Source organism: Torulaspora globosa, chromosome 7 (assembly GCF_014133895.1).
Source record: "Torulaspora globosa chromosome 7, complete sequence".
NCBI classification, from domain to species: Eukaryota; Fungi; Ascomycota; class Saccharomycetes; order Saccharomycetales; family Saccharomycetaceae; genus Torulaspora; species Torulaspora globosa.
Genome location: NC_050733.1, coordinates 802,347 through 829,673, shown reverse-complemented (window position 1 = coordinate 829,673; position 27,327 = coordinate 802,347). Strand labels below are relative to the sequence as shown.

The 27,327-nt window shown below is 47.5% G+C and overlaps 13 protein-coding genes across 13 annotated transcripts; 6 read left to right on the top strand and 7 right to left on the bottom strand.

Moving 5' to 3' along the window:
- Nucleotides 1-299: 299 nt before the first annotated feature.
- Nucleotides 300-3,476, top strand: LOS1 (Ran GTPase-binding protein LOS1; the record flags this gene model as incomplete). The annotated part of the gene is made up of 1 exon (XM_037285379.1): nt 300-3,476. One exon carries the CDS (start codon nt 300-302, stop codon nt 3,474-3,476), a length of 3,177 nt encoding a protein of 1,058 aa, XP_037141275.1.
- A 406-nt stretch (nt 3,477-3,882) lies between these two features.
- Nucleotides 3,883-5,664, top strand: EAP1 (Eap1p; the record flags this gene model as incomplete). The annotated part of the gene is made up of 1 exon (XM_037285378.1): nt 3,883-5,664. One exon carries the CDS (start codon nt 3,883-3,885, stop codon nt 5,662-5,664), a length of 1,782 nt encoding a protein of 593 aa, XP_037141274.1.
- Nucleotides 5,665-5,776: 112 nt separating this feature from the next.
- Nucleotides 5,777-6,841, bottom strand: RFC2 (replication factor C subunit 2; the record flags this gene model as incomplete). The annotated part of the gene is made up of 1 exon (XM_037285377.1): nt 5,777-6,841. One exon carries the CDS (start codon nt 6,839-6,841, stop codon nt 5,777-5,779), a length of 1,065 nt encoding a protein of 354 aa, XP_037141273.1.
- Nucleotides 6,842-6,991: 150 nt separating this feature from the next.
- YAE1 (Yae1p) lies at nt 6,992-7,426 on the top strand (the record flags this gene model as incomplete). Its single annotated transcript, XM_037285376.1, has 1 exon — nt 6,992-7,426. The coding sequence occupies one exon, from the start codon at nt 6,992-6,994 to the stop codon at nt 7,424-7,426; it is 435 nt and encodes a 144-aa protein (XP_037141272.1).
- Nucleotides 7,427-7,452: 26 nt separating this feature from the next.
- TOR1 (phosphatidylinositol kinase-related protein kinase TOR1) lies at nt 7,453-14,841 on the bottom strand (the record flags this gene model as incomplete). The annotated part of the gene is made up of 1 exon (XM_037285375.1): nt 7,453-14,841. The coding sequence occupies one exon, from the start codon at nt 14,839-14,841 to the stop codon at nt 7,453-7,455; it is 7,389 nt and encodes a 2,462-aa protein (XP_037141271.1).
- Nucleotides 14,842-15,444: 603 nt separating this feature from the next.
- HG536_0G04580 (uncharacterized protein) lies at nt 15,445-15,942 on the top strand (the record flags this gene model as incomplete). The annotated part of the gene is made up of 1 exon (XM_037285374.1): nt 15,445-15,942. One exon carries the CDS (start codon nt 15,445-15,447, stop codon nt 15,940-15,942), a length of 498 nt encoding a protein of 165 aa, XP_037141270.1.
- Nucleotides 15,943-17,530: 1,588 nt separating this feature from the next.
- Nucleotides 17,531-18,913, top strand: ARP3 (actin-related protein 3; the record flags this gene model as incomplete). The annotated part of the gene is made up of 1 exon (XM_037285373.1): nt 17,531-18,913. The coding sequence occupies one exon, from the start codon at nt 17,531-17,533 to the stop codon at nt 18,911-18,913; it is 1,383 nt and encodes a 460-aa protein (XP_037141269.1).
- Nucleotides 18,914-19,034: 121 nt separating this feature from the next.
- CCT5 (chaperonin-containing T-complex subunit CCT5) lies at nt 19,035-20,717 on the bottom strand (the record flags this gene model as incomplete). The annotated part of the gene is made up of 1 exon (XM_037285372.1): nt 19,035-20,717. The coding sequence occupies one exon, from the start codon at nt 20,715-20,717 to the stop codon at nt 19,035-19,037; it is 1,683 nt and encodes a 560-aa protein (XP_037141268.1).
- Nucleotides 20,718-20,923: 206 nt separating this feature from the next.
- On the bottom strand, nt 20,924-21,301 carry RPA12 (DNA-directed RNA polymerase I core subunit RPA12; the record flags this gene model as incomplete). Its single annotated transcript, XM_037285371.1, has 1 exon — nt 20,924-21,301. The coding sequence occupies one exon, from the start codon at nt 21,299-21,301 to the stop codon at nt 20,924-20,926; it is 378 nt and encodes a 125-aa protein (XP_037141267.1).
- A 137-nt stretch (nt 21,302-21,438) lies between these two features.
- Nucleotides 21,439-21,786, bottom strand: HG536_0G04540 (uncharacterized protein; the record flags this gene model as incomplete). Its single annotated transcript, XM_037285370.1, has 1 exon — nt 21,439-21,786. The coding sequence occupies one exon, from the start codon at nt 21,784-21,786 to the stop codon at nt 21,439-21,441; it is 348 nt and encodes a 115-aa protein (XP_037141266.1).
- A 152-nt stretch (nt 21,787-21,938) lies between these two features.
- NTA1 (amidase) lies at nt 21,939-23,201 on the top strand (the record flags this gene model as incomplete). The annotated part of the gene is made up of 1 exon (XM_037285369.1): nt 21,939-23,201. One exon carries the CDS (start codon nt 21,939-21,941, stop codon nt 23,199-23,201), a length of 1,263 nt encoding a protein of 420 aa, XP_037141265.1.
- Nucleotides 23,202-23,323: 122 nt separating this feature from the next.
- Nucleotides 23,324-26,002, bottom strand: MNN14 (Mnn14p; the record flags this gene model as incomplete). Its single annotated transcript, XM_037285368.1, has 1 exon — nt 23,324-26,002. The coding sequence occupies one exon, from the start codon at nt 26,000-26,002 to the stop codon at nt 23,324-23,326; it is 2,679 nt and encodes an 892-aa protein (XP_037141264.1).
- Nucleotides 26,003-26,215: 213 nt separating this feature from the next.
- Nucleotides 26,216-27,106, bottom strand: CBF1 (Cbf1p; the record flags this gene model as incomplete). The annotated part of the gene is made up of 1 exon (XM_037285367.1): nt 26,216-27,106. One exon carries the CDS (start codon nt 27,104-27,106, stop codon nt 26,216-26,218), a length of 891 nt encoding a protein of 296 aa, XP_037141263.1.
- Between the last annotated feature and the right edge of the window lie 221 nt (nt 27,107-27,327).

Here is a 27,327-nt window from a genome sequence, read left to right as displayed (position 1 = left end):
TTTTATAGACAAGTTGTATAGATCGGTATTATTCATCCTTACACCACATATTGAAGACACTTTTTGTGTGAAATTTTTTCATCTTGGCAGGGCTCACAGAGGAAATCGACTATGAAAGTTCAGTCATCATTTGAACTGGTAACAAAAGACCAAATCGTTACGAGGAGGTAGCTGTTGCAGTGCTTCGGTGAGCGTTGGGAGCTGCTTTGTATCGAGGTGAACCCAGTGGAACGGTTTGAAGCTTTGGAAGTGGCTTCTCGGACCGTTTTTGTTCGATTCTTCATCGAGAAATTGCCTCCATGCTCGACAGAATAAAAGAAGTTGTGGCGGTGGCAAATAGCCCTGTGGCTGATGTGGTGACCAAGAAACAAGCGTTGGAATACCTCGATCAGGTCAAATCGGAAGCTGGCGCCCCACAGCTCTTTTTCAATCTGTTAAGCGATACTAACTCAGACGAAATAACGAAATTTTTTGCATTACAGGCATTGACAGAGGTTCTCAATGCACCAGCTACTGCTCCTCAGCAATTGGAGTTTATCAAGAGCGCAGTGATGGAGTTACTGCGAGATAAAGTTACTAATGACGCGCGAGATCCTGAATACGTGAGAAATAAGATTGCCGAGATGACCACAGGTTTGTTCTACAGAATGTATGGTGAGACCAACAATAACATGTGGGGGAGTTTTTTCCAGGACATCATAGCAATTTTATGTATAGAATGTTTAAAGAAAGGACCAGCCCAAGAATTCTCTCCAATAGGTTTAGATTACTTTAATAGAATCTGTGGAACCATAAACTCAGAGATTGCGGATCAAACGTTTGCCCGATCCAGGGAAGCCCAGTTGAAGAATAACAGTCTGAAAGATTCTATGAGAGTTCAAGATGTGGAAATAATGACGACAATTTGGTTGAACTCATTGAAAAGTATTGAACCACAGCAGCAACGCGAACTTGCTGTACTGACATTATCTTGCATCGGTTCGTATATCTCCTGGATTGATGTTAATTTAGTCGTCAACGATGTCTACATTTCGGTCATTTATGGATATCTGGATTTCACAGCTACAAAAATTGCATGCGCCCAATGCCTATGTGAGATAATCTCCAAGAAGATGAAACCCTTCGATAAGCTGACTTTGCTCAGAATGCTTAATTTAACAGATAAAGTTACGTCAATTGAACACGACGACCTGGAGGTTTACGAACAGATGGCCAGATTGACGAATGCGATTGCGCTGGAACTCGCTAAAATATTTGAAACCTGCATTGCTTCTGAACCTACAGCTGAAACCGAGGAGGTGGCTAAAACTGCAGATATGCAAATAATCAATCAAGAGGCACCATTACTACTGAAATTCATGGAGCATGAGTACGATACTGTGTCCCAACAATGCTTTCCCTTCATATCACAATATCTGGCCGTGTTGAAGAAACAATTTGCATTGGGCGGTAAGCCCGGATCCGCAGTGCATATGAACTCCAAAAGACTTCCACTTGATGCTGCACATCAGGACTTTTTGGCTTCACTGCTAGCAGTAGGTTTTAAGAAAATGAGAATAGATGATTCCAGCAATGAGGATTCTGAGGATGAGATTGATGAGTTTAACGACACAGTAAGGTCGAAGTTAAAGGTCTTCCAAGATAGCATCGCTGTCATTAGTCCTGCGCTTTATCTGGAAAGCATCTCCAACCACATTCAAACCGAATTGGCTGGCCCTGATTGGAGAGACTTAGAACTTGCTATCTACCAAATGCATAACCTGAGCGAAAGCATACGAAATAATTTATTTGGTATGAGCAAATCAGAGATTAACGGGTCTCAAGCCACTATGATTATGTCAAAATTCATGAGTCTTTTACTAGGGAGTTCCACCGTTTTTCAAATGGATGTTCCTTTTGTGCAGATACTCTTCTTTGAGTTGGTTGTCAGACACTACCAGTTTCTGAATTCGGATGACAAGAATGAAATTGCATTACTGAACATTTTTTGCAGTTCTTTTGGAATGTTCAACAAGAGGGAGAAAGTCCGCTTAAGGACTTGGTATCTATTCACAAGACTCATTAAGATCACAAAGCCAAAGTTGACGGTCGAAATATTATCACAAATTATTGGCAAGATCTCCGCCCTATTAAGCGTGAAAGTCATGGTTAACAACCAAGAGGGCATAGAGGAAGATGCAACGTTCGACAGTCAGCTATACCTTTTTGAAGGCATAGGCCTGCTAATTGGTGCAAATTCGGACTGCAACTACGACATAATTGACGAAGTTTTGACGCCTCTATTTACGGACTTAGAGGCATGTATTTCGGCCCAAACCCAAAATCCTGCAACAGTTTTGCAGGCGCATCATCTTTTGATGGCAATCGGTACGCTAGCAAGAGGTGTCCACGGCGGCCTTGTGCCAGAGAACCAGGTCAATAACTCACTTGTTAATAAAAAACTCATACAACGGTCGCTGGTGGAAAAATTCTCAAACATTGCAGAGGTTGTCCTGGTATCATTTTCGTTCTTCAGTAAGCATGAGAGTGTCAGAGATGCCTCAAGATTTACGTTTGCTCGCTTGACACCGGTTTTAAACAATGAGATTGTTCCGTACGCTAGCAAACTGATTGTACTGTTTTTGGACTCAGACTTAACGACAGTAGAGATGAACGATTTTCTGGGATTTCTGGGGCAAATGATTCACATGTTCCATACAGAGGAGGGTTGTTACCAACTATTTGATAATCTGCTCGTGCCAGTTATAAATAAAGTGCATGCTAGCATGACTCAGATTGATAGTGAAGAAGCACTTGAGACTCCCGGATGGCATGCCAACGGTGGAAGCAACTCGATGACTCGCCCTGGTAAAAACGTGGTCGTGACAAATTCGTTTAGGGACAAAATATTACTAAAGAAGGCCTACTACGCTTTTTTGCAATCTTTTGTGCACAACTCAGTCACCTCTCTGCTGCTCAGTGAAAGAAACAGGGGAATCTTATCCATGATCCTCGAAGATCTATTAACATACATGCCTCAAGAAGTGCAGGAGACATCCACTATCAAGCTAGCCCTCAACGTTCTCGCCAACCTGGTCAGAAGTTTTGGGTCTGGGAAATGCACAGACGAAAAAGACACGCATGCAGCCGAGATCGAAAAGCTCGAGGGCCTCAATGAGTTTCTTATCACCAAGATTGTGCCGCTCGTCTTTGAGATTCCCTTCAAGCCTGAGAACAAGTTCAACATCAAAGATGGGAGCTGCCGAGTAGTAGCATGCGATCTATCGAGACTCCTGAGAGAGATATATTTGCAGAGCGGTGCTGCTGGCACCGCTGCCACCGATAATCCCTGTTTGAAGTACATGATTGAAGTCTATTTTCCGCAGATCCAGTTTCCTTCTGACATGGGCCTGCAATTTGCCCAGGCGCTGGCTACCTCGGATGCAAAATCCTTCGAAAAGTATTACGTCGACCTCATAGGTTCGCTCTCAAATTGATATCCTGAGTTGTCATCCGTCTCTCCTTGATCACCAGCATTTTTCCACACAATCAACAGATTTTCGCACAAAAAAATTCCACAAACCTCGCAATCCTGCGATTCATCCAACCCCAGGCCGGCGGACCTTTCCGACGTCTCCATCTAGCAGGGCGATTTACTGTCGTCGCCATTATTTCAGTTACTATATAATTCTAGTGACCGTGAAAACAGACTCGTTAGGAGCGACTAAAAATTTTCTTGTAAAAGAAGGGACCTTAACTAATGAATGTTACCAGTATCAATCGAATGTTTGAGCTTGGAAGACCAGTGAATCGTCATTCTCTTCATCTGTGATATCTTCAAGCGGTCCGCCCTACGTTGATTAACATTTGCTTTTAGCCGGCAACGCTGCCTCCTGTTCTACAATGAATACAGATAGTCTAACAAGGAACACTTTAAACGATCCCATGGTACTATCAGTGGAGCAGAGTAACGAAGCTCTACCGCCTCTTTCAAGTGCAAAGGCAGACTCCATAACGAATTTTTTTGAGCGGTTGAATCAGAGTATGAAATCGGTTGATCTAGGAGGCACCCCGCAAGTACGGGACAACAACGCTCCACAACTGCCTCAGTATACGGCAGATTACAAACCAAAAGATTGCATCAATAAGAAGCATGTCTACAGCATCAATGAGCTTTTATCAATTTCCAAGCAAATACCCGAAGGAGCATGTGAAGAGATTGTCAATTCCTTACCGAAGAAGAAGTTCTGGAGACTAAATCGCCGATACTCTGACCATGGAAACCATAGTAAAGGTCTGGGACACAGGAACGGCAGAAACGCAGGAGTGAACTCGAGGCCCATATCGAACGAGGAGGGCGTATTTGAGAGGAGGAACAGCAAGAGTAAGGCTACAAGACCAAAGAGGGGCAACAAGCACGGCAAGAATGACAAAAATGGGTTCTTATTGGAAGAGAAAGATATTGCAGTAAATAATGAGGATTTATTGGCGTTAGAGGGGGAGTTTGAGCCCACCGGCAACTCCATGGCGGATTTTGAAACATGGAAGGCAAAGATGAAGGAAATGGAACTCAAAAAGAAAGGATTGATTGGTAATGATACAGTTAGGACGGATCCAGTCCCAGAAGTCTCGATGACATCAAGCTCAATATCGGACTTCCTTAAGTTAAACACCAAGAAGGCTGAATCGACGACCAGCACGTCTAATGGTCCAAACGATGCCAATCCTGGGTCCGACCAAGTTGGAATCCAAAAGCGAGAAGGTGCAATGGAATCATTAGCAGGCACGTCCTCAAGATTTTCATCATTTTTCAATAACTCAGCTTCTAGCGTATCATTACCATCTAAACCAGCTGAAGTGTCTAAAGAACACAGCGTGGATAATTCTGAGTCAACTTCAAGTGTTTCTAGCGGTTCTAGACTAATGTCGTTTTTCAACAAAGATCAGGAGCGCCGGGAGCAGACTCCTGTATATCCTAACGAACAGTCTAAATTTATGCCACCGCCACCTGGGCTCGCTCGTCAAGATGAGGTCAAAGGACAGCATACTCTACCAGCACAGTTTCCTATGGCGCCTATGCAGGGGGCCCGCCCACAACAATCTCAAACTAACAACGCTTTCTTTCAGGGTTTGTTAAACAAGGGGAAGATAAGCGAATCCCTTGTATCAGCTCCCCCTGGGGTACCTGTATCTAATAATGCGCCCCACCTTTTAAGCCAAGGCCAGCGGCTCGGACAAGCTCCACCACGGAATGTCGGCGTACCGCCCGGCTTCTGCATCGGAATGCCACCACCAGGATTTGGACCACCAATACAAGGAGGATCTATTCATGGGCCTAGCAGGTTACCTATGATGACAAATGTTCCAAAAGAGAGCGGATCTCCTGACTCCACAATTAAGAAGAAAAACCCTCAGCAACAACCATTAGCACAGCGACAGGTGCCTATGCAGCCTGGAATGTACCATCAATTTGTACCAGGAATGGCTCCCCCCGGGTTCCCTCTGATGCAGGGCATGCCGCAGGGTTTCAATCCTAACATGTTTCCTCCTTCCAATGGGATCATGCCATCCAATGGTCAGCAGTTCTTCCCACAGCCTCCTCTACCGCCTCCTCAGGCTGCAGTTCCATCCTACAGCTCATTTCCCAATCAGCCTAACGCAGCTCAAGAAGGCAAAACAAAGTAGGCCAGTTTAGTCTAATTTGGTTTGAAGGTCTCAAACCAATTGCTCGCTGTTTGTAAATGGTTATTATCTCACCCAACAATCATACTTGAAGTTACTTAGGTTTTCGATCTATTTAGCTTGTCTTTTGCACTTCAGATATTTGAACGACAAGATTCAAAAGCTGAATGTGTTCATTGGTCCCGTTAGTCAATTTTGCATCCGTATTGAATAAAATCCATGAGACTTTGTTCTTGAAATCTGTACTGAAGTCGTCACTGGTCAAATAGTAGCTGTGGAGCTGATCAGCTACAGACGTCACAGCCCAGCCCTTCTTCATAAAATCATTGACATAAGCAGCAATATCATCAACATCGTTTCCAGCTATCTTCGTCGCGAGCTCAGTTATGAGGGAGTTCGGAACGAGGCCTGAGATTTCTTGAATCTCGCTGAAGGTTATTTTTTTGCTTCCCTGAAGATCATTTCTCTTATACGCCGATTGCAGCAAAGTGATCGCTCTTCTCAGATCTCCTCTTGATATTTTGAGTATATCTTCCAGCACGCCATCTTCGTAACCAACCGACTCCTTCTGGGCAATGAAGGTCAAACGATCAAGGGCACTGCCGGTGTCAAGCGACTTGAATCTGAATTTCGAGCATCTGGATGCCAGAGGATCGATGATTCTAGTAACGTAATTGCAAATTAGACAAAATCTCGTCACGGCCGAGTAAGTTTCCATCGTTCGACGTAACGCACTTTGCGCATCTGCGGTCATTGAATCGGCCTCATCAAGAATGATGATCTTATATGGAGGGCATGGGTAATTCTTGCGATCTTCGGCCGTTGGTTTGGAGACAGTGAGTCTTGCAAAATTCTTGACCTTCTCCCGCACCACGGATATGCCACGTTCATCAGAAGCATTCAACTCCAATACTCTAGTCTTCATGAGTTCTGGTCCGAACAATTCCTTTGTCAAAGCCAATATGGTTGACGTCTTTCCTGTCCCAGGCGGTCCATAAAACAGCATGTGTGGCAAATTGGTCGAACCAAGCGTTTTCTTGAGCACATTGACAGCATGATCTTGGGCTGTAACTTCGTCAAGTTTCTTGGGCCTGTACTTTTCAACCCATGGTTTGGAGTGCTCACCTTCTTCCTCCGCGATAACTTTACGTCTCTTGTTAGGTCCAAAGGCTTCAAGCATTGCTAGCAGATTGAATCACTCAGGAAACGGGGCCAATGATCTATTCAATTGAGTTTTTACACCTTTTACCTCTGTATATGTTGTTTAAAGTGAAAAATCATCGCTACTAGAGTATAGATTATAGATGAATAAACCGAACTTTATCAAGAAATGGCCAGTAATAGTATCTTAGACGACGTTTGGGAGTCGGATTCTGATAGCCAGCGGAATCAGATATCTTATGACTTAAAGAAGCTCCGAGAGAACCACGTTAAGAGTGGCTTTTTAGATGGTATAACGCATGCGAAGGAAACTAATCTACAGGAAGGATTTGATGAGGGCTTCCCCAGCGGAGCCCTGCTGGGGAAGCGAGTTGGGATGCTCGTGGGCCTGTTACAATGTCTTGCTCAGCGATACGGCGATCAGGACGAATCATTAGCGCAAGACTTTAATGCAATTCAGAAAGAGCTTCGGATCAATAAGGTTTTAACCAAAGGCATCTTCGACCAGGATTTGAATCTCACGGGAGAGCATCCACTGCTCGCAAAATGGAAGCCGATCGTGAGGTCGCATTGTGATAAGTATTCCGTACATACAAGTTTTTAGTTAGTGCTAAGAATTGTCTCTTGGTCTCACCAGAAGGGACACCAGCCGATATAATGCTGACACAGGTTTTCGACCGAGGTTGCTTGCTGGATCAGTTTATCCACTTGTTCAGGAACATCCAGCTCGGTGAATCTGCGGAAATCGTTACCAGTGAGTTTATTGGTGATACGCTTCAGCACGAGCATCGCTCTAGCATTTCGTATTTCATTCTTTTGCTCTACCTCCATTTTGGCCGCTTCCTCAACCGTGATGGCTCCTTTTCTGAGCAGCTCGCTTGGGTTTGTTAATGGCAGCTGAATGTCAGTCTGCTCCATAATGGTCTGCGTTGGGAGATCGAATCCCCAGTGGATCAGCGGATCAAAGGCAAAAGCCTCCAAAATGGCCATTAGAGACTCTTTATTATCCCTCAAAACCCTCATGACGTTCTCGCAGGTGATTCGGAAACTACCTTCAATTCCACTAACTTCCATCGCATAAGTGAGCATTCTGGTTAATCTGAAGGGTACCTTCTCTGGGAATTTTTCTCTCAAAATGGCAGCCTCGAAACAGTCGCCAAAATCAATATGAATTACCTTACCTGTGATTCTGTCAAGCATCAGATTGCTGGGATGACGATCGCCTAAACCCAGGATGTAGCCCACCATGGACATAACCGCAAGCGACCGTGTATACGTGGTTCTACGTTCTAACCATGATTCAGAAGATCTACTCTTCAGCCACAGAACCTTGTACAGATCTTGGCCCCTAGTGTTGTCAAGAGCATAAGTAAAGACTTCAACCTTCTGCAGCAGAGTTAAACTGTCGTAATCAGGTGCCATCTGCAACATTACCCAATGTTCTATGTTCAGAGGAATCTTCTTAGCTTCCCTATGCTCCCTAATGAGCACATGGAAAGTGTCACTGTTAGGAACCCAACCCAGTAAACCAGACTTTGGTGACAGCGGAATCGCTGGGTATTGTTGAATATCCAGGTGTCTTTGAAAGCATTCTGAGTCATTCTGAAGCAAGGTGTTTACCAGTCCGAATAATTGCATAACCAAACTGTCTTGCCTAATGTCTTCATGACCCTTCAATAAATACTGGTAGTCCTTCCCATCACTGCCCTTGATGGTCACTTTACGAGGTCTCTGCTTGGATGAAATAACAGAGAAAACAGGTTCAAATCTTGTGATTCTGATAATAGGTTTTCCGGTTATGTAGGTACCGGGTACGGCCAATTCCAGATCATGAGCCGCGAGAAGTTTTGGAGAGACGTGCTGCAGTTCGAGAGTTTGTAATTGTGGCAGCTGTCTGCTGATTCTTCGAAACACATTATAATAAATATCCCAGGCTTGATTCAAATTGCTTAGATCTTTTCTCTTCTTATAGTTCGTTACCCATTCATAGGCATCATTCAAGTCTCTACCGAAAGAATTTTGGAATGAGATCTCTCTCAATGTCTCAGGGCCACGCTTTAACATCTCATGAAGTGGTTCAAGGATAGCAAACATCTTCTCAGTATTGTGCTCACCGAAAAACTGTCTACTGGCATCTTCAAGGCCCTCATACCACAGTTCGTGCCATAAAACGGCGGCACGAATCAGTTCGTGACTGACAAGCTCGGCTTGATCTACTAAAACAGGACTATGCATCCTCATTTTCTCAATGATGGATAAAGCAGCCTTCTGTCTAGATACAGACTCTGACTTGATGGCAACCGTCAGGGGATAAACTAGAGCCTGAGGATGTGCTTTACCAAAATCAGACAATAAGGAAAGTAGTGATCGGCTAACCACTTTATCGGGCTGATGAATGCGCGCGATCAATTGCGGTAGAACCTCAAGCCAGCTACCTATCTTTATCAAGCTAAAGCCTTCATGCATCGCTTGTGCTGCTTCAGGAACGCCACCAAAAGTGAACCACAGAGTGAGAAGTCTCAAGGCATCCTGCAAAAAGCTTGATTCCGACAGTGAAATGGAATAGAAAAACCCCTTGATGGCTGGAACAACATGTCTCTGGATCAGCTCAGCCGAGTAATTACCTGGGTCACCGTTGAATGAATCAGACCCCATCATTCCATTTTCTATTCGGTAAACACCATTACCTGATTTCTTGTTGACCCCATTCATCTCCTGTTTGGAACCCGATGTTATCATGGATATCACTTCAAAATTTGCCAATGCCCAATTATGCCATGCTTTATACCACTTGTCATCAAAATGCGTGGCCAACAGATAGGAGCCAAGAATGGCATCCGGATTTTCCGTTCTCCAGTTTGGCTGCAAAGAAACTCTCCACTCTCCCTGTTTTAGGAAGCAGCGTGCTAGTAATCTCGTATGATCCTCAACGTGACGGGGAGCAATGGAACTGTTGCGAGGCACACTTTGAGCTATCATATTGCTTGGATCAAGACCCAAGTCGTGCGCCATTCTAGATGTAAAGCCAATTAAATGCCGTAAAGCGTCTTTCTGAGATCCTGTTGCCCAGAGATATTTGAGTTGTGCATAAACCACCGGCGGAGGTGCCCTGGCAGTGTTAGGGTGGTCTGGATCCCCGCTTTCCTCTAGCAACGAATTTAAGGCTTTTTGTGCTAAACCCATTCTTCCGGACTTCCTGCACAGATTCGCAAATTTGATCCACACTTGCATGTCTTGTTTTGGTTTAACGACAAGCGATCTGACTCTCAAAACTCTTTGCCACACATCAACATTTTTCTGACATCCCAAGAGTCGTTTGTTCCATGTATTCCTCATAAGCTGGCGTCGCTCTGAATTTTGAGGCAGCTTCTTGTACTTTATTATCTCTTCGAGCTCTGCAATGATCTGGGTCCTCACGACGACACTATAAGCCCGATTGTAACTTTCATTTATCAAAGCAGAGATTTCTGTGACTAAGAGATCACGAGCATTGAATATATGCTTCTCCGCCTCGCCAAAGTTATTTCGATGCAAGCACAATATTGCATCGAAAAATTCTTTATCCGGCGACTGAGACTTCATTACGCCAATATATTTCTCGATTTCATCCCATTGCCCAAGACCCCAAGCCGCACCCGCCGCAAGCGGAGCCATGGCAATACGTGCCTCTGGCTTCGACACACTCCATTTCTCTGACGCAAGCTCTGAAAGCTTTTCCCATTCACCCAGAGCATGCAATGATCTCATTTTACCCATGGTTACTTCGAATGAATCCTCGCCTGCCTTCTCTCGCTGATCGTATGCATTTAAAGCATCTTCCCACCTCTGCAGTTTTTCATACCACGTTTCCTTGAGCTGCAAGTCATGATGCTGCTGAGCATGTTTTAGGATTCCGATTGCAGCGTCCGTCTGGTGCAATTGATTATTGATGCTAATCAAGGACTCTATGGTAGAGGTCGTCGGTTCCTGTATGAACTCAACTTCTTTGTAATGCAAAGCCTTTGCATAAGCATGGCATCTTTGGGCATACTGTCCAAGGGTCTGAATTGGAATAGGTAACGGTTTATTATCGTGCTCCATAAATTCAACTAAGTTGAGTAGGGTTTGATGAATTTCAGGTGGATTCTGCAAAGAAGATAAGGCAGAGCACAATGACTGGACCAAATCTTCCTGATATTGGGTATAAAGTTCTGTCCAACAGCTTGCAAAAGATGCGTTGAATAATTCCCTAGCCAGAGGAAAGTATATTCCGGCCAATCCTGAACAAGCTCTCAAAGCATGCGAAGGAGACTCCTTCAACAATTGGACTGACAGTCTTCTTATCCACTCCTGCCAGTCTTCCTTGGTCCTCTGTTGACTACAATCCCAAGTATTCTTGAGCACAAGTTGGTTCACCGGTAGTTTCTTCGACGATGATGCAGCTTCGCCAACTTCCTTCGTATGTGTGTCAAACTCTTTATCAAATACAATATTCTTAGGAAGACCTTCACCATTCAGGAGTTTATTGACCAGTTGATCATAGATAGAATGCTGAATATGGTTTCTCACCAACGTTTTATTGATAATGGGGACAAATACCGTGAAGTCAGTACCTAACTGTAGCAGGAGTAAACTTAAAGTATTCATGGTTACTTTTATCAGCTCTTTATCTTCCAAATATAATATGCGTACCAGCGCTTGAACAATTCTTGAAGACATCTCGGATAGATTTATACATTTCGCAAGCTTCCCCAGCGTTACAATTGCCATTGTTCTCAACGTTCCCGTTGAGTATTCCGCAATTTTAACGACTGTGGGAATGATTAAATGCGCGTAATCTTCCAAGCTGGAGTCAAAAACCACTAAAGATCGAAGAATTCTGATCGAGACTGCTTTCTTGCTAGACTTATCATTCTCTAGGATTGTTAAAAATGTCGTTAATGTTCTGGGGACGAAGCGCTTAAATTCTCCTTCTAGGGACTTTGAAATTGATTCGATAACCAGAAGAATAGTAATCTGCAATTTGGGAATAAGGAAAAATTCTTCAATGACTTCGTACATCTCGTCAACATGAGGACGGATGTGATGCTTGACAATGGATACCAGCAAGCCCAGCTGCTGGAAATAGAACTCAAGAAGTGATGGTGGGCAGGAATGCATCACTAAGATAAATCCTGGTATGATTTGTGCCAGGAAAGGAACACAACGCAGACCCATGGTTTGAAATATATGCATGATGGCTTGTATGACTGCAGTATGATGAGATGATAACGAAGGGTCTTTCAAAATTCTCATGAGCGTATTGATGACAACAGTGGGATAATACTCTTCATTAGAAGGCGACATCCCTTGCATAAGCAAGGCGATATCTATCGAAGGAGCATTTTGTTCCACCGTACTATTCGCATTAGAGGTGACTTCAACTTCCCTATGCTTGTACGGATCTAGAGCGCCCAAAATGCCTATCAGTCTTACTGTTTCTCTCCTAATATTCTGGGCGCTTTCAGACTTCAGGATATTGATCAGAACACCCAACAACTCGGGATAATCCAATAAGGGCTCGATAACGTAGCCCGACGAGGCTGCTAATTGACCTAATGTTTTTAATGCAGCATCTCGTTTGAACGAGTTGGACTGATCCTGAAAAGTGCTAATTATCAGGGGCATCAATTCATTTAAGTATGATTTCATGTCCTCACCCCCAATGACCGAAAGCTCACCTATTGCTTTCAGTGCTGTGGAGGCAACGGCCGAAGAGCTATCCTGTGATTTCGGAAGTAGAACGTCCAGTATCGGTTCTATATATGGTTTCGTCACTTCTCTACTCGAACTGATCAAGCTGCATAACAGAGTTGCGCTTTCCTCTTTCTTCCTTGGCATTGTTGAATATTTAAGCTTGGTCAGTAGCTCAAGCAGAGTTTTTCTCAGAGAGGGAACCACATAAGCCGGGTTCACACTTGTCAGTCTACCTATGATTTTTATCGATTCGAGTTGGATTGCAAAAATTTCGTCATTAAGAGCCATAAAGAGAAGACGCATGTTATCCGGTTGAGCCAGCTGAGGGTCAAAACTGGGATCCAGATGCTGCAGAATCTCAAACCTTATTTCAGCCACTGGGTCCGTGATGGCTACGGTCAACAGTTTACTCAAAACTTCAGACACACAGTTCAAAGCATGCAGCGATGTCTGTTTGCAAATATTGTCCTTCACAAACAGAGCACAGGAAGTCAAGGCAGCGAGCTTCCTGACGTGAGGATTGTCATGTTCAATATAGGATATGACGACTAGCCTGACGAACTCAGTCATAGAGTATTTATCATTGATCGTTTGTAGCATTCGTAGAGCTTGAGTTAGTATCTGCGCATCATGAGCGTCATCGTTGGGTTCTCCAGTCTGGCGTAATATGTTCTGGTTTCTCCAATGACGAGCTTTTTCTATTGATAATGGTTTCAATGAAGTGGGAGACCCAGGCAGTTTATATTTCTCACCTGACAATGAAGTACAGAGCAAATCTAACATTCGGGCGTTAATGGTGGGCTCTAAAGCTGGGATCTTTTCGTTTATAATCAACAATGTTTGTTGCATGTAATCTGAAAGAGGACAAGATAACATTAAATCGAGCAAACCTTTGTTGAGGTTCTTAGTTAAGGCTGGCCCTACTGCGGCAGCCAGCTTTCCTATGCAGTAAAATACCTCTCTTTCGAAGAATTTTCTGTTCTTGAATTTCGTCTGTAATTCGTTCCTTATGTTATCTAGAATAGGATCCATGTAAGGCATAATGCTGGAGCCCACTTCGATTGCTATATCTCCGATAGAGATAAATATGGCTGTCTTGTCAAGGGCGTTTGCTGAGTTAACGTTCATGTTTCTTAAAACGGTCAAGTAGTGTACCATAGTCTGTTCCAAATACTTAGCAGTGAATAGGCTCGAATCAAAATAAGCCAGGAGAGGCAGAATCGCATAAACTTCCTTCCTTATCACGTCGTACTTGTGATCCTTATATCTCATTGTAGACTGAAATATCTCGTCATATTTTCCATTCAAATAGAATGCATTTAACCTGAGTAACTCGCGATAGATAAGCAACGTCGCATGGATTGATTCGTTTGTATTCAAAGTAAGCCCATAGACACACTCTTTAAATAACCTTTGAACCCATTGCTTCGTTAATGACGTATCCCTGTCCTGTATGATGGATAGACACTTGCCTGCTGTTATAGCAGCGTCCATTCGTATTGTCAGATTTGTGTCCCTCAGGGCTCTCCATATGTTGTCAAGTATCGAGTTAACGTAAGGATAGAGCAGATATGGTGAGTTATTTGCCAGTGCCGTAATAATAAGAAGAGATGCATGTTTTCTATATTCTTGCTTCGAACTTGAAGAAGCGTTTTCAGGCGACGTCGTGAGCCATTCGACACATGTCTTTGCTTCGAACTCCACAAAGTCCGATGTGAGCGTCCCACCAGGGACAGCAAGCTTGCCGAGTGTATTGGCGGCTAATCTCATAACTTCGATATCATTCGATGGAATCAAAACCCGCAGGTAGTTCGCTAATCGAGAGGTTTGATTAGGCAGCTCCTCTGTATGAGCATAAAATCCGATCATAGTATCTACAGCCAGGATACCACCGATCTTTTCATTCGAGCTAGCTCCGTGAATCAATTCGAATATCTTATTGTTGATTCTATTACTGAACCTCTGAAATTGTTCTATCGAGACTTCCCGCACCAAAGAGATCAGAGAGCTCTTCAGTTCAAAAGATGCTGCAATCCTCTCTTGTGCAACAGAACTGCCTAGCTTATCAAATATTAGATTAAAAGTCGTGAACGTACTATCCATCGCAGCTATCGTGGGATCCGTCTCCACGTAACCCTTCGCATCCCCTTCATTATGAGCGGTCAATCGCGATCCATCGCTCGTCACAATATTAGTGCCATCCTGACCCGAGACAGATGAAATATCATCTGAAGATGATAGATGCGACTTCGAGGTTAGCTTTGATTGATGATGGCTCTCGAGCTTCCTCCTTAGTGACAGCATCAGGGTTTTTTCTAGCTAAAGCTCCCCTTGGGTGAATTCTTGACCAATCTCAAACTGCGTTAATGCCCCAGCACTTAGCCACGCCTCAGAGACAACTTCAACATCTGTTATATGTTGATATCTCTTACTACTAACAGGACACATCGAGGGTATATGTTTTGAGAGGCCGGGTAACATGACAGCTACAACTATATAAGCAGCAGACTTGCGCTAAGTTCTTCCTTAGACATGGCATGCTTAATCATATGGTTCAATATTATTCTGACATGGTGTTAAATCGAGCCGCTGAACGGATACGCTTGAAGGTCAGTCATGTTGAACAGTTAGGGGACCGTCTCCCTCCGAAAGCGAGGAGGAATACGACTCATCGCTAGAAGAAGATCTAGAGAGTCAATATCGATTCACTACTGGCATTTGGTATGTGGAGGCTGGTCAGGCTGCTTACAATTATGCCACCAGTATTGCTAAGCTTGCAGAGGTACAACTCGGGGTCCCCACCTATCTCTATGGACCCGCGCTTCCCACTTATCTTTCTCGCTTGCTGATGGAACTGTCGTCTACTTTCCATCATACATCCTTTACCTGTCCCTAGTGAATCCCAGTATGGGAGAAAGGGAAGCTAGAGCTATTTCTATTCTCGAAAGACTGCAAAGTGTTGAGCTTTCGCAGCGGGAAGGTGCAATAGATGACCTGCTTTCGAAGTGGTCGGAGGTTTTCATGGAAGACCTCGTATCTGAGGCGCGCTTCTGGCGTGAAGTTCGCAAATATGGCGCCTTAGCAATCAAGTATGAGACACTGATACGCGAAGAGTTGGACATAAGCCCCAGCGAAGACTACACATCGCCTAGCGCCTTGTCGCCGAGCGGCTTAGATTACAACTACCCATTCCTTGTCGAAAGAAAGACGACGAAGGGCGAAAGGGTGCTCTTCCCGTCGTTCTCAATCTTTGTCAAAGCTAACCCAGAGCTGACAGAGAAAGAAAGAAATCAGGCTCTAGGGCTTGTGAGCCGCTTGGAACAAGCCATTATTAACGCCGGCGATTTCTCCCAGATGCCTCGTACTACCTCGCAGGACAAAGAGTATGACTCTCTTGACATTTGATGATTGATTTTCCATCCTACCCATCGCCTCTTATAGTAGTATGTTTAGGTGCTTTCATTAAGTGGAATATTTCAAGCTGATAATACTATCTTCGCTATTTTGCCCACTTCCCTTATCTACATTATTCTATCAACTAGAGGCACCTTAAAGACCTGCTGTGATTATCAGTACGACCTGGCATGGAAACTATTCCTTCCTGTGGATTTTCAAGGGCCGTCGTAAGCGCACCGGAGCCAGCAAAGATGCTGGCCTCTACTCAGTTAATGATTTCATAGCCAGCGATGACGACGCTGACGGCGGACCACAGCTACCCTCCAGCGTACGAACAGGCAGCGGCTCGAGCAAAGGCTCAAGCGGCGAAGGTCCAGACAGCGACTACTTCGAACACAACGAGGACGAAGGGTACCTTTCCGGCGACAGCTTGGACGATGGTGATCACGCCGTCCGCACAAGACCCGAGTTCAGCGACCAAGACTCCGGACAAGAACAAGACACAGCTGCTGCTTTGCTGGCCCTGAAGTGACTTTGAAGGCCGCTACTAACGCTCGCCGCTTGGTGATTCTCTCTGATTCTTTTGTGCCGTTGTCGCCATAGGCAGCCTGGAAGAAGACAGATCCCGAGCTAGGCGAGAATGGGAAGTAGATACACCAACGATGAGACGCTAATGACGGAAAGGCAGACCTATTTGCGGCCGACCGACTGATCAGTTAATCTTGATGACTGCAGCGAGGGATGGTTCCTTGAGGTCGCGACTAGAAAATGACGTGCTTTGGGATCGTCAGAGAGCGCTGCTGAATCGAGATGGTCGTCGACAGTGGTGAAACGGGGCCTCTACGGTATTTGGGACACTTCTGTGAAAGGCTGTTACTGCAAGATGCCCAGACGCGCTTGCCATTCGAAGCGCTGGATGTTGAAAACCTCCAGGGTCTCAGGTTCCGCATTGGCAGGCGACACGCTCGAAGGCGGCCCCAATATGAACCAGCGGTGGCTGCAGAACGAGTTTGCCATAATCAAGCTTTCATTGCTTTCTTGGCTATCGCCTGCGGATCGAAGTAAGAGTCCAATTGAAAGCTTAACAACTTCGCCAATGGGTTCCTGAAAGTATCATTGATTTCCAAGCTTATTGTTCCATTCTCAACCCTCATATGCCTGTCCGCCGTATTACCAAGATCATTCAACTGTGTGCTGCGAGGTGGCTCAACTTCACGACCAATTACTCATCCTGAGGGCCTGTTCGCACCGCTTCTTCGGGTGAGCGTAACCGCACGTCGGCCAGTGGATTTGGAACTGCTACGGAGGCTTCCAGGGCTTCCAATGGCTAGATATCTGGCTTTCCATCTCTTCAATAACTCGTAACGTATATAGTTATTTGGCATTAAACCAAGCTTACGCTACGCTCGCCCCTATAGAACAAAGTAAAGTTCCAAGATCAACAAGAGCAAGGCCAATTTGCTCCTTTCCTAAGCCTTTGGACGCCCATATTCAGGCTAGAAGACTCAATCTGGGGTTGCACTAGGGTTCTACACTTGTGTTGTCTTTGGCTGGTTTCAATTTGTCGGGTTAACCACGAAACTGTAGTATTCTCACAATGTCGTTCATGAACAACCCTGCTGTCGTGATGGACAATGGTACCGGCCTAACCAAGTTGGGTTTTGCTGGTAACGACTCTCCGTCTTGGGTTTTTCCCACGGCGATCGCTACAGCACAACCTTCGAGTACCAAAAAGTCAACTTCTAGCGCTCTCTCGGGTGCTAGCGGTCTATCTAATACGGGGAATGCTAGTTCGAGTGGGAATCCGTATTTTGGAAATGCTACGTCAGCCACAGCGTTTAACAATTTGAATGCAGGATCTCTTCTAATGTCTAACAACTTGGCTGGGAAAAGAGGGACAGAGGATTTGGACTTTTACATCGGAAACGAGGCCTTGATCGCAGCACAAGGTCCATCGTACGGCTTGAGCTACCCGATCAAACATGGCCAGGTGGAGAATTGGGACCACATGGAGAGATTCTGGGAAAACTCTATCTTCAAGTATCTGAGAACCGAGCCAGAAGACCACTACTTTCTATTGACAGAGCCGCCTTTGAATCCGCCAGAAAATAGGGAACAGATAGCGGAGATTTTCTTCGAGTCCTTCAACTGCGCTGGTCTATATATTGCTGTTCAGGCTGTCTTAGCTCTTGCGGCTTCATGGACGTCATCGAAAGTCGTTGACAGATCGTTAACAGGTACTGTGATTGATTCCGGTGATGGTGTGACCCATGTTATTCCGGTGGCTGAAGGTTACGTTATTGGCTCAGCAATCAAGAATATTCCGATTGCAGGAAGGGACATTACCCTATTCATCCAGTCCCTGCTCAGAGAACGTGGTGAAGAAGATACATCTTTAAGGACAGCGGAGCGTATCAAACAGGAATACTGCTATGTCTGTCCTGACATTGTCAAAGAATTCAACAAATTTGATAGAGATCCCGAGAAGTTCGCTCAATTCGTAGTAGAGAACCAGGAGAAGACTAGAAGGAAAGTAGTTGATGTTGGGTGTGAGAGGTTCATGGCTCCCGAAATTTTCTTCAACCCAGAAATCGCCTCTTCAGACTTTTTGACACCGCTACCCACCATAGTAGATCAGACGATCCAAGCCTGTCCAATCGACGTCCGTAAAAGCCTGTACAGCAATATCGTCCTTTCGGGTGGCTCTACAATGTTCAAAGATTTCGGCCGTCGCTTACAAAGAGATTTGAAGTCCATAGTAAACAACAGAATTGCGCAAAGCGAATATTTGAGCGGTACTAAATCTACTGGTGTAGATGTGCAAGTCATCTCCCACAGAAAACAAAGAAATGCTGTTTGGTTTGGTGGTTCACTGTTAGCCCAAACAGCTGAGTTTAAAAGTTACTGCCACACAAAGAAGGATTACGAAGAGATTGGACCTGAAATCGTGAGAAATTTCAGTCTGTTCAACATGGTTTAGAGATTTTACCTTAAATAGTCACCATCAATTCATGTAGATGAATTACATCAGTTGTACTTCTGATAGAGAAAAGACGCTGGGATTAAAGCAGAACTATGTACTACTCCTGAATCTGCTATGTTCAATATTCGTCCTTCCCACTTATAATGACGTTATCGATTTTCAAAATCATTCTGCAAAGCTGTGTTGCCAACATGATCTGTTGCTTTTTGCCGATGAAAGGATCGACCACAAATAGTTCTTTCATGTCATTGCTGCCCTTACTTAGACAGTCCACACCAACCAGAGATGAATTTTCCTTTATCTGTTTGCTCTTCAGTAGCGTCAAAGTGTCAATTGGGTCCAAACCAGAGTTTTCTGCCAATGTCATTGGAACTGTATCTAAGGCTTGCGCGAAGGCACGGAATGCATATTGATCGATTCCACGCTGTCTGTCGGCTTCCTCGGAGACTGCAATAGACATGGCAACTTCAGCGGCACCACCGCCGTAAACGACACGGGAATCTTTAACCAGGTTACGAACAACGCACAACGCATCGTGAAGGGCACGTTTAGCCTCATCGACGATCATCTTGTTTGAACCACGAATGAAGCATGTCACAGTCTTGGCATCCGAGCATTGTTCTATGACTAGCATGCGGTCCTTTGTGGTACCGAACTCCATCTCGTAAATCCTGCCACACTTCCCCAGCTTTTCGGTTGACAGATCTTGGAAACGGGGCACTATGCGTCCATGGGTTGCAATCGCAATTAGCTCCAGTTCCTGGCCACCGACCCATCTGACCGCTGGCAGATTGTTCTGTAACAGCAGGTGATTGGCCTCGTCATCAAAACCCCACTGACATATGACCACGTCCGCACCTACTCTCTTGATGTTATCTATCATCTCTTTAAACTTGTCTTGTTCGTAGTTCTGCAGCTTCTGGTATTCTTCCACGGACGAAATATCGAGCTTGTGCTTTGTCTTTGGCTTTGGGGGCTCAAACGGACAGGTTAAGATCGCAAGTCTGAGGTCGTTCTGGCCCTCTGCAGGAACCACTTCCTTGGGCATCTGTGGATGTGAGAAGTCCTTGTCCAATATGACCCCATCGATCAGCTTGGAGTCCTTCAAAGAGCCACCTACGCGGCCCTCCAGCTTGATCAGTTCAAAATCCACATCCTTCCTCTCTTCGTCCAATACCCGCAGTACCGCATCTACGGCCATCTGAGCGAATTTGTCGTGGTCCTTCGACACAATCTTCGACCCCAACGACGTCTTAGCTGCCCTAAACAAGTACTCCTTAAAAGAAGCCGAATCGCTAGCCACGTCGTCGGCCTGCTCCTCCAGTTTTTGGATCGCCACCTTCGCGGCCTCATCGAAGCCGTTTGCGATCTTAATCGGATGTATACCTTTTTCAATAAGCTCAAGTGCCTGGTCCAGCAACGCGCTCGCCAGCACAACCACGCCGGTGGTCCCGTCGCCGATCTCGTCGTCCTGCGATTTCGACAACTGAACCAGCAACTTCGCTATCTCGTTATCCAGCTCCATCTGAGACAGGATCGTTGCGCCATCGTTAGTGATCGTTATCTCTCCGTCCGGCGAGATGAGAATCTTATCCAGCCCCCGAGGCCCGAGCGACGTCTTGATAATCGACGCCACCGATCTCGCAGCCAAGATGTGCGACTTCTTCGCCTCCAGCCCGTGCTGTCTCTTCTTGTTGCCCTGGTCCCTCACGATTATGAAAGGCCTACCCATTTCGTCCTGTGCCACGATCGCATTCGACATATCGGGCATCTCCATCGCCTGCCCCGGTACCTGTGCCATCTCCAACGCTCTCACCAGCCGCAAATGCCCTTCTCAGCCCTGCCACTGGCCCAATTACTGGCTCTTAAAGCTCATCTTGTATGCCTCTCGCCACCACTATAGCCAAATTTTTCAACTCGTCACTTCGCACGACCGCTTATACAATCGACTATATATAAAGAGCCATCGGTTCAACTACTATACAGACGGCAGCAGGCTCTGCGGGCTCAATTGTTGGTTCTGAACTTGTAGCCGCACGCGGTGCATGTGTAGAACACGGTTGCACCTTCGTCCGCGGACCTCAGCTGCAGCGTGTGGTAGTGCATCTCTTCGTTGCCGCACTTGGGACACTTTTCCTTGATCGTTGCGCCGGCCTCTAGCTCGTCCTTCTTCAGCGACGTCTTGACGACCGACCTCTTGGACCGCAGCGCGGAGGGGAACGCATCGTCCGAGGTCGCGGTCACCACTTTCAGCTTCGAGAACTGCGACTTCGGGTACGACGCCTGGCACATGTCGCACTCGATCTCGGAGCCAGCCACCGTGTTCGGGTTATTCAGCAGATTACCGCAGTCCAGGCAGAAGATCAACGACCCGACCACAGACATCCTCGCCAGCACAATCGCTTTCGTCTTGCAGTTGGTGATCTTCGAGATGAGCTTGGCATCTAGAAGTGGTCAAATTTTAAAGCCCTTCGTGCAAAGCGATACCTCCAACCATGCGATGAGCAGCCTAAGAGCGCTGTTCACCAGCCGTAGCGGCCCTTGGACTGCTGTTTCGAGTGGCGAATCCGGTCGTTTCTGGCCCGGATGGCTTCCTCGTTCAGCTTGGCGTTCTTTATGAGCGAGGCGAGCTGGTTCTTGGCGTCGAAAACGGCGGTGATCGGTGCCGGTTCGAGACGGTCTGAGGGTGGCTCGTCGGCCTGCAGCGTGTGAGTTGGTGTCGGAATTGGATTTGCGGCCGGTTCCGTCGGTCTTGGTGTCACGGACAGCTCTCTCGGGTCGACTCTTGTTGCTTTGTAGGAGGTCTCTGGAATCGCCGTTTCGAGCCTGTTGTGGCCCGGAGCAAAGATGGAGCTGTTCTTGTCGCTCATGGAGGTCTCTCAGTGGCTTGCGGGACTGCTGTCGCGACCGCTCTGCTTGGTTTCGCTGCTCTGTTCCATGTGGTTGCAGCAAGGCCCTGCGATGTTGAAATTAGGTGTGTTGACTGCAGCGGTGTCGCTACTTCAACATCGGACTGAGGCTGATGCTTAGCATGTCAAACTCTGCTAGAACGCTCTCCGTCAGCCTGAGAATCGCCATAGTACAGCTGAACCCGCAAATTGGCCAGGTGAAGCAGAATATCGAGAGAGCGTGGGAGCTGGTGCACAAGCTGAAGGATTCGATCTCGAAAGAAAGAGCCCCGGATCTGGTGTTGTTTCCGGAACTTGCCCTCACAGGTTACAATTTCCTCTCCAGAGAGCATATCTTGCCGTACACCAGTGCCAAGAACGATGGTCCGTCCATAGATTTGGCCAAAGAGGTCTCCAGACTATTCAAATGCTACACAGTGATTGGGTACCCTGAGCGGGTCGACCAAGGCCCTGAGCCAATTCTGTACAATTCAGCCGCTGTAACAGACCCTACCGGCAAGCAGATCTTTAACTACAGGAAGTCGTTTCTGTATTACACAGACGACGACTGGGGCTGTCAGGAGAACCCTCTGGGCTTCCAAAGTTTCCCGCTGCACTTCAAGAATAGGGCACGCAATGTTTCAGAGGATTCCAGTGAGCTGGAGGACGTCACGCTGAGGACATCGATCGGGATATGTATGGATCTCAGCCCGTACAAGTTCGAAGCTCCATTTTACGATTTCGAGTTTGCCACCTATAATGTCGACCAAAGAAACGAACTGATCATATGTCCCATGGCCTGGCTGCATTCAGCCTCGGTTACTAAGAACTCCGGGCCAGCGACCGCAGCCAGTGTTAAGCTCGAGGCTATCCAAAAAGCGATCAAGAAAGAGGGCATTCCGGCTTGCGGCTCTCAAGGAAACTACCAGCTCAGTTTTAACAATTCAGATGTGACCCCACGTATCGCAAGAGAGTCGGTTTCTCCTGACGATAACTATGAGGAATTGGACAAGCCCGACATGTCAAACGTCAATTACTGGATCTTGCGATTCATGCCCTTCCTGGCGCTGAGGCAGAGGGCAAGCTGGCCGGCCAGGTCTTTGGAACCTTTGGTAGCTGGCAGCCGGAAACGAAGGTCATATATGGGTGCTAGTCTCACTTCCCAGTGGGAATTTCGTAACAGGAACGCCATAGTTTTGATGGGTAACAGGTGTGGGATAGAGGACGCTAATACCGTATATGCTGGCAGCTCAGGGATTTACAAATTTAATGGCAAGTTTGCCGATGCGGCAACTGACATCGACTCCCTCAACGAAAGTGTAGAATTACTCGGTAACCTAGGAAAAGGTCTCGAAGGCGTCCTGTTGCGTGATGTGACATTTGAAGTTACTAGGTAAGCTTGTGATAGATCTTGCGCTTATATACAGGCAGGTCTGACGGATGCTAAAATGTAATGACTGGTAAAAATAAATACTCCTTCGTGCTCTTGCAGGTTTGCGATTGTCCTTGCTCATATGGTTTAGATGTCAGGCTCTTCTTTGAAAATGACGTTTGCATTGGGAATAGGTTTGACACTTGTGTTGAGATCGTCCGTCAGCTCGTCGGAGGGATTGTGAATTTTAAACAATGGCAGCTCGCGACGATGCATTTGCTGAGCTTTCAACGATAATTGCTGGAGCACCGCTTGTTCCACGGCCGTCTGAATTTCTTGACTTTTCTGCTTCCCCAACAGTGCAACCATTTCACGCCACAGATTTCTCTCGTAACTGAATATCACTGGGTCCTTGGCGGGCGATGAGACTTTTGGGCTTACTTGAGTCCAAAGAGCATGTAATAAGCGCCCTCTTTCGCTTCTGTCTATGGTTTCATCATACTGGATTTCCAGCTCTTTGACTCTATAAGCTGTAACATCGAAGCTTGTGTAATGAATAGCAAAAAGCTCGACAAGACCCAGCTGCAACATGTTCTTAAATATTATGTCCGTGTCCTCAATCTGCACATCGCTGACGGTGCCCTTCAGTTTCTCCAGGTCTGGGTACTTGTTGTTTATCTTGGTAAAGTCCTGCAAAACACTGTACGTGAACCAAGAGTGCAGGGCGGGCAAGAAAGCTTTGCCCTCAAAGACGTGAAAGCCGTACATGGCAGGCACATTGTATTCATTTCTCAACACCACTAGGTTTTGCTTAGGGAAGAAGGCTGGGGCCCCATGAAACAGGGAACGCTGCAGCGGAGAGAGTAAGTCCAGCGTCATGAAGTGATTGTTCCTGCAGTTATAGATCTTTAGTTCCCGATTCATGATGTAACGTTCCTCGGGCGTCAGGCCATGCTGCAGAATGGTTTCCATAGTCTGAATCTGCTTTTCCGCCCGCTTGCCATTATTCACGTCCTTTATCTGGTCATTCTGGAAAAGCTGACGGTGAGAGGCGACATAATCGGCGAGCTGGTTAACGTCGAGCGCATTGAGTTCCTGACCTCGTTCCGGCAACTCAAACCCCTTCTGCATGCTCTTCAAATCTACTGATGGAGCCCTCGCATCGTAAAAACTCTTGAAATTAGAATGAATCGGACTCGAAGATACGCTCAGCCCAGTAATGTCGACGTACAATCCAGAGTCGATGTCGATAAAGCGAGCGTCAATGCGGTTGCGACCATTGCCAGGGGTTCTCACGGTGATCGAGTCACCAACATCAAGAAGAAACTTGCCGTTGCCCTCTCTGGGGTCTTCCAAGATCAAACTCTGGTTGAAATATCTGCTCAGCAGGTGCAAGTGCTTGATTGGCATCTGAACATCGTAATCGTTATCCCACGGAAACCTCTGACCATTGTACAGGTGACCGTAGGCGGAACCATGAGCAATCCAGGTGATCAGTCCGTTAGCTCTCGTGAACTTGAGCCAATTTCTAATTAGAGAGTTCAATCTCGCGTTGTACTCCTCCGGGTCCCAAATCAGGGCTTCCTTAAAGAACCTGAGGTCGCGATGGCTCCCCATACCAATGAGGCCCTTGATCCTCTCCGCTTCAGGAAAGTATTTCTTCGCAAGCCAAGGCGAGACAGTGATCGAATGTTCAAGACTCTCTAGATACCGCGATTCATGGGTCGAGAGCAAGTTCTCGGCCTTCGAACGTCTCAATTCCTCGATAATCTCTCTCACGTCCACTTCGAAGTCATCTGGCGACAACAAGACCGTCTCCTGCTCAGCAATCTCGCGGTCAAGCCCTGGGATCTCGACTCTGAGCCCTGCAGAGACCGAGCTGTTGAGAAACCTCTCGTAGGCAGCCAGATGGTCGAACTCGATGTCACCACGGGCGTCCATCTCGGACTCATGCTCCTCGAGGTATCTCGCCAGCAGCCCCGACTGCACCAGATTTCCACGGCCGCGCTGGCCAACGCCCAGCCGGTAGCAGCCGATATCGCGCTCCAACACCACTAGAGACAGCGGCTGCGCCACATGCGACAGCAGATGCGACCTCGCCTGCAACGTAAACACCTCCGGCCGCACGCCGTCGTGCAACTGCGCCACCTCGAAGGGCAGCTGGAACCTGCCACGGCTCCTGGGCTCGCAGAGCCCTGCCAGGTCGCTCGGCGGACCGTCGGGCCTGTTCCGCAGCAATTGCTGCTTCCTGTACCACCTCTCGTCGTCGTAACACGCCCTCTCGCTGAGGAACAGCACGTCGCCGACCTCAGCTTCTGCCTCATGCAGAAAGTCCACGTCAAAGTGCTTCCCAAACACCACCGAGCAGTTCAACGGCGTGTTCTCCAGCGACACCAGCTTGTTCCAGTCCCCAAAGTCAGCCCAATCGTACCACGAGAACTCTATCTCCTCGTTCGACAGCAAGTCCGGCCTCATGAAGTAGTCCAGGTACACCGTCCACGCCAGACGTGGATCGCTGTCGTAGAAGCTCAGCTCCTCGATGCTGCCGACCTTGGACCCCCGGTGCGGGCCCTTCCGCACCTGCAGCAGGTTCCGCTGCAGCGAGTACGAGTCTATCCACGAGCTCTCCGTCTCGAACCGGTACCTTCGATACGTCTCGAGTGCCTCCATCAACGCTGGATGCGCAAGCTGCGGGTCCCGGCCACCAGCACCTCCAGCGACGTGCCGGTACACCACCAGAGCCACCGCTGCCACCACCAGCAGCCTGCCGAACTTGCGCAAGGACGATCTACTCAGTCTACGGGTGCCCAGCTTGAACAACGACATGCAGCGAGCTATGCCAAGCGCAAATTAGCCACCATGGGAACGGCTAATTTGCCAAGAAACGTGGGCCCTCGAGCTATATATGTGATCGCTGCTAGATCGGAATGCGCCGTGTGAGTACATTCTTTGCGTCGAGCAGCGACCTTCGTGGTATTACAGCGCGGGCAAACTTTGCGTGGTTTAGATAGAGATACATATCCGGATTAGATTAGATAACTAGTTGTCGAGAGCGTCCTGGGGCTGCTTCTGGTGGTCCTGGTGCAGGTCGTAGGAGAGCCCTGCCTGTTTGAGGGCGTGCTTGAGCTGTTCTATCTCCTTGTACGCCTTGCCCAGCTCGTCCTGCAGCCGCTCGTTGGCGCTGGTCAGCCGCGACTGGTTCTGCTCGCTCAGCAGCTTCTGCAGCGTCCACTTGTCGATGTTGGCACTCTCGGTCTCTTTCAGTTTCTGGATGTACTCTGCGGCGCGCGCGAGGATCGCGGCCTTGCTGGACTCCTTGACGGGCAGCAGCTCGCTGAGCTTGTTGATCGCGGTGTTGATGTTTTCGCGGCGTCTTCGCTCGACCTCCTTGTGCGAGTCCTTGCGCTGCCTCTTCCACTCTTCGGAACCGGTCATCGGCGCCAGCTTGCGGCCCCGCCGGCCCGCCGCGGCCGCTCCAAACAGCTTCTTGCCCTCCTCTTCGTCCTCGTCCTCCTCGTCGCCCGCCAGCAGCGCCTTGCGCTCGCTCTCGGGCTCCGGAATGTGGTCCGGGTCCTTGATCTGGTCGTCCAGCTCCTCCTCTTCCTCCTCCTCCTCCTCGAACTCCTCGTCCTCGTCGCCGCGCCTGCTCTTCAGCGCCCGCCGGTGCTTCTCCTCGCCCGGATGCTGCATCAGATCGCTGTACGCAGCGGATGCGACCGCGACAGCGGTCGCATCGTAGTGGCTATCGTGCTCCTCCGGCCCCCGATGCTGCTCCTCCGGCTCCTCGTCGCCCACTTCGTTCAGCAACGCAGCGTCGATGTTCCCCTCGTCCTGCTTCTGTCGCTTGAGCTCCTCCGCAGCCTCCACGTCCCCGTGGCGCCTCTTGCCAACCCCGCTGCCCATCACTCTGCTCGAACTGCTCGTCTCCATGAACCGCACGCTGCTTATCAACTCGAAAACGTGATATCCACGTGTGGCACTCGCCTTAGCCGTCCTGCTGTCTCTTGAACCTTCTTCTATCGTGCTTTGGAGGGCTTCTGGCAGTCCAGGGTTGCTGGTCTGCGGTCAAGGAGGAAGCATCACGGAAATGTCGTCCTGTACGGGATGGGGCGGGTAACGGGGGTTTTTTGTGCTACACGGCGTAGATCGGT